This window comes from Oratosquilla oratoria, chromosome 5, assembly GCF_046742065.1.
Source record: "Oratosquilla oratoria isolate Oo_2021 chromosome 5, ASM4674206v1, whole genome shotgun sequence".
Classification (NCBI taxonomy): domain Eukaryota; kingdom Metazoa; phylum Arthropoda; class Malacostraca; order Stomatopoda; family Squillidae; genus Oratosquilla; species Oratosquilla oratoria.
In genome coordinates, this window is record NC_134781.1 from 5,746,481 (window position 1) to 5,751,480 (window position 5,000).

Below are 5,000 nucleotides of genomic sequence, written 5' to 3' on the forward strand. Positions count from 1 at the left end.
ACACACACACACACACATACACACACACACACACACACACACACACACACACACACACACACACACACACACACACACACACACACACACACACACACACACACACACACACAGAGAGAGAGAGAGAGAGTACTCATACATTCCAGAATTTTCTCTTGCGTCTCTGTTACGAGCGTATCCTTTTCCTTCTTTAAACTAAGACCATTCTTTCTTCTCCGTCTTCTCTCCTTTCTACTGCAGAATTGAGATCGTGTTACTGTCTTTCATCTTTAACCTTTCCCCAATTCCTCATAAAACAAAAAGTGAAAATTTCATACTGAAGAGAAGTATTTGCATTCAGTATTTTGTACTTCTACCAGCCCGAGAGTGAACCGGTTAAGAACTGATATATCTGATTTTCTCCACAGAGAAACGCATAATTTTGAAAATTCCTTGTCCGTAGCACATCCAGCGTCTATGCAGAGGCATTTCCCCTGAGACCTCACGATCTTTCGTTTTCGCCGCCGCCGCCGCCGCCGCCGCCGCCGTCGTCGTCGTCGTCGTCGTCGTTGTTGTCGTCGACGTCGTCGTCCGCCGACTGCGTAGATCATTGGCTTGGTAACTCACCATCAGCAAAGACATGACCTCTTCTTGTCTGTCTAGGAAACGTCTTATTTTGTATCGTGACATTATGTCTACATAATATACATCAGTTAATGTCGATCACTATTAATTAAATCACTAAATTCATCAATAAAACGCAAACATTATCATCACTACTCTCTTCAGTTTCCTTTATCATTTAAACATTGTGAATGTCTTTATCGAAGTTTTTACAAACAACGGCCCCAACTGGCAACATCCTTTTTTCCCGTCAGATGCATTCCACTTTGACGCCAAGATCGATCGTAATCTAACACTCGCATCATCTCTTGATACACTTGTGTCAGTTTTCTTCCACCTGGCTCCATTACCACTTGGGACCACATGTCGTTTTGTCTTTTGTCTCGACTCTCCAGAGAAGGCAACTTCTCGATCCCAGTATTCATCCAGCCTTTATTCTCTCACCCTTTTGTCAATATCTCGCCATGCAGCAGTGAATACTTTTTCTACAGATATCATTCTTGTCGTCAAACCAAATCGTGCGACGGGCTCTAGGCCTCCTTCCCCACTCATGACCTAAGGGGGGTTGGGTGGGGGATTGGTGGCCCATCGTTATTGTGTCGCCTGTTCGCCCGTCCACCCATCTGTCTGCTTTGAGCTGCCGTTTCCTTCCCTAGCAGCTGGCAGTGGCACCACCAGCCGCTGGGCAGAACGCACTTCACTTTCAGCTGTTGAGCTTGCACATGGATGCCCCACTGGCCGCTACCACTACCGCGAGGAATACACACGGGATAATCGCGGTCATTCTCCCAACGCTCTCTGTACAGCACACGAAGATAAAGACACGCACACAAACGCCGCACACCATTCCGCGTCTAGTGAGAAGACCCTCGCTGCAACCTCCAGCTGTCCGCACATCCGCCACTTTAAACGTGAAGCGGCCTCTTGCAGATGTAAAGAGTCGACCGGACGCTCCCCCTAACTTCCCTGACCTGACACACACTGAACAAACCGCCATTGCGGGTCCCATACGAAGCCGGGGCCCCAGACCCGTTGCTAGGAGACGGAACTCTTCCCGCCTCTCCCTCATCCTCGGCCGACGCAGCGCGCCACCTTCGCCCTTCGGGTCAGGGGACGTAAAGCCGCCGCACAGTGTGTGTCTCTTCACTTTTCGCTCGGCTCTCATGTCACGCGCGCGGAGGTGTTGACAGGTGTCGTGGGAGGCAACACACCGGGAGGCACTGCCAGTGTCTGTCTGTATGTGTGTGTGTGTATACATATGATTCACCATGGTCTTGGATCACCTGTTGGACTCGTGATCGACAGCTATTACCCTCCCGGATGAGAGCTCAGAGCTCATATATGACCGATCTATGGGCAATGCTGTGACCTTATACGCACATACACACACACACCCTAACTCTCCGCCCACGAGAGTTGGAGTCACGACTCGCAGCGCAGCGATACTGAAATTATTTCAGTCCTGGGAGGGATTCGAACTCGGACCGCAGTAGCCGCGATTGCGAACGCTACCACTGCGCCGTCGAGTCGTGTTGTGTGTGCGAGTGCGTTTTATCCATCTTTGTATGTAGTGTTAAAGACTACAAATTTATGTTTCGTTGGAGAATACTTTATATATCAGTGATTATAGTAATTTCTTTATTCGTTTATCTATTTATCTTTATTTATTTATCTATTCATATTTATTTATCTATTTATTCATATATCTATTTATCTTCTGTACAGAATGGTTTAGGTTCAGGTGTCCGCAATAGGACACTCGATGCATCCCTCCCAACTCTGATAAAAAAAAAAAAAAAAAAATAAATAAACAAATAAATGAATAAATAAATAAATAATAATAAATAAATAAAATAATGATAATAATTATAATAATGATAATAATAAAGACTAGCCCTGTGACGTCGTGTGGAGGAGGAGGAGGAGGAGTTTCACTCCTTCCTTCCTTCCTTCTTGGTTGATTCGTGTCTCTTTGAAGGAAGAGGTGGCAGCGGCCAGTCAACAGAGTCGACTGGTCGACTTCGAATGCACAATTAATGTCCGTGCCGAGGCCGTCTAATGTATAGTGATGGATGCTGGATAGTTTAGCCAGACATCTACAGAATTCTTGGTTGACACTTGGAACGGGAGAGACCATAATTGTCACAGACAGAAGCACGGAGACTGACATTTGTTATTGCCCACAAATCGCGACCCTGTCAGGACGGCTCCGACAATTTCCAGCAACATGATGTGAGGGGGAAGCGGCAAACAAGCAAATGTATACGTCTCTTTCAGATACCTGAGAATCAAAAACAATATTCTTCCACTGCGCAGAGGGGGGGGTGTCCCCCTCAGCTGAATAAAATCTCCCGGCGGATAATAGAATGAACAAGCGTTGTCGCAAAACGCAGGTAGACAGTCAGACAGACGGGCTCAAAATGAATCTGAATCGTTTTACTTCTGCTGTTGAAGGGTCTTCCTCTCAGTTGAATGGAACCACCTGATGGCTGCTAAAACGATCGAGCGATGTCGCAGACTCCAGCGGAAGGGTTAGACGTAAACGACGGCGGCCCAGAAGGGCGCAATATTTGTTGTTTGATCTCTGGTACATAGTTCTTGTCGAACACTACCCCTCCCGTCCGTCTTTGGGGTTGTACATTGTTCCCCTCTCAAGCGTTTGTGCACAGTGTGGTGCCCCCGGCAACTCCAGAAGTTATACTTCCAAGTCCTCCCCCATGCCCCCTCGTCCACACACCTTTTAATGCAGCATCCGAGCACTCCCACAATTGTAACAACATCAACGTCTACCATAGTTATCCCATATTTCATTCATCCGCATCGTGCTCCATATGTGGTGATACCACGGTAGTATTATTACCACGACCGTTATTATTACCAGATATGGAGACCCGTGCGAAGCGAGGCGTCCATAGGTTTTAACACGTACAACAGCGATGGACATGGGAAGATCTCCCTCTCATCCAACTAGTGTGTGTGTGTGTGTGTGTGTGTGTGTGTGTGTGTATTCACCTTGGTCTTTTTGGATCACGTGTTGGACTCGTGATCGACAGCTATTTCCCTCCCGGAAGAGAGCTCAGAGCTCGTATGACCGATCTATGGGTAATGCTATGTGTGTGTGTGTGTGTGTGTGTGTGTGTGAGTGAGTGAGTGAGTGAGTGAGTGAGTGAGAAGACCAGCGGCCTCCGCCTTCGAGCACCCGGAAGTTTCGTCCGGGTTCTTGAAGAGAGACCGCAACGTGATCAGGTCAGAGATAATCAGATCCATTCTGTGGCCCCGGATAATCAAGCCTGCAAGGTCGGCGTGTGATTTGCAGCCCGGTCTTCTTTCAACAACAAGAACCAATCGCACTGCACAGGAAAGCTGAATAGGAAGGCATCACTGCCTCCACTCTATCCATGTACGCACACATGGACGTCATGGCGTCCCAACTGTCGTCTGCTATAGTCACCCCCCGCGCTCCAACGAGATGGACCCGTCACACTCTAATAAGTTCCATCAAGATGATGATCGACCTCAGCGCGATGTTGTCCTCAAGGATAGAAGCGCTGGAGGATTACCGGCGATGATTCGGAAGTACATCCCCTCAGCTGAATGAAGTCATGTGGAAGTAACGAGAACCAGTGCACAGGCGCGATCCTCCCTGTCTAAGGCTCAACCGAAAGGAAATCGTCAGGTAGATTAAAAATCAGTCAAGTGCACCATTGTTTCCAAAGGGATGTCATCTCTTCGGCCCCGTCACACCATCTCTCGCCTGGGGAGAGAGAGAGAGAGAGAGAGAGAGAGAGAGAGAGAGAGAGAGAGAGAGAGAGAGAGAGAGAGAGAGAGAGAGAGAGAGAGAGAGTCGCTTGGTGGCACTTGGCACAAAAACCACGAAGGGCGTCGAAGGCATGGTTGAGACCGACTCATTACGTAGATTTAACCTAAAAGTAGATGAAAACAATTCTTCACCAATCACGTCGTCAACGACAGAAGCCTCAAGCTGTCAAGACGTAGATTGAACTTCGACGTAGATAGAGACAGCTTCGCCGACCAAGTCAAGGCAGTTGCATCCAAATCAGTTAACGGTTTCTAAATTAGACTTGGGTAAACCCCCTAACGGCCTAACCCGCTTATTTTCCCCCCTCGCATCCGACCTTGCTATGGACAGGAAGGTCTCCTGTTGGCCTCAGTGCCTGGGCACTGCAGCTCGGCATAGCTCCTCCAACGTTCACCAGAATGAAGCCTGTCAAGATTACCAAGGAGATGAACCTCTACACGGCGATCACGTGGCAAGGAACTTTCGCCTTCCGGGCGTCTGGTCACAAGGGTCTTTATCAATCATCTCGTCAAAAACGTGGAATGGGTTCTCCTTATAGATCTCTTCCTTTTTTTTATTGGAAGGGAGGGAGAGAGAG

The 5,000-nt window shown here is 48.1% G+C and overlaps 2 protein-coding genes across 6 annotated transcripts in view; one reads left to right on the forward strand and one right to left on the reverse strand.

The window, feature by feature from the left end:
• LOC143025354 (uncharacterized) overlaps window positions 1-5,000 on the forward strand; it is a 266,866-nt gene that overhangs the window by 99,976 nt on the left and 161,890 nt on the right. The window lies entirely within an intron of this gene.
• Window positions 1-5,000, reverse strand: part of LOC143025353 (uncharacterized) — a 147,888-nt gene that overhangs the window by 70,388 nt on the left and 72,500 nt on the right. The window contains exon 1 of one of the 5 annotated variants that reach the window (XM_076184883.1): window positions 1,433-1,580. The exons of 1 other annotated variant lie outside the window; for it this stretch is intronic. In XM_076184883.1, coding sequence (XP_076040998.1) covers window positions 1,433-1,500 — 68 coding nt within the window. In that variant the 5' untranslated portion in view covers window positions 1,501-1,580. Of the gene's footprint in view, window positions 1-1,432; window positions 1,581-5,000 lie in introns of those variants that run through there. 3 more of the 5 variants (XM_076184885.1, XM_076184884.1, XM_076184886.1) reach the window with 3 other exon arrangements.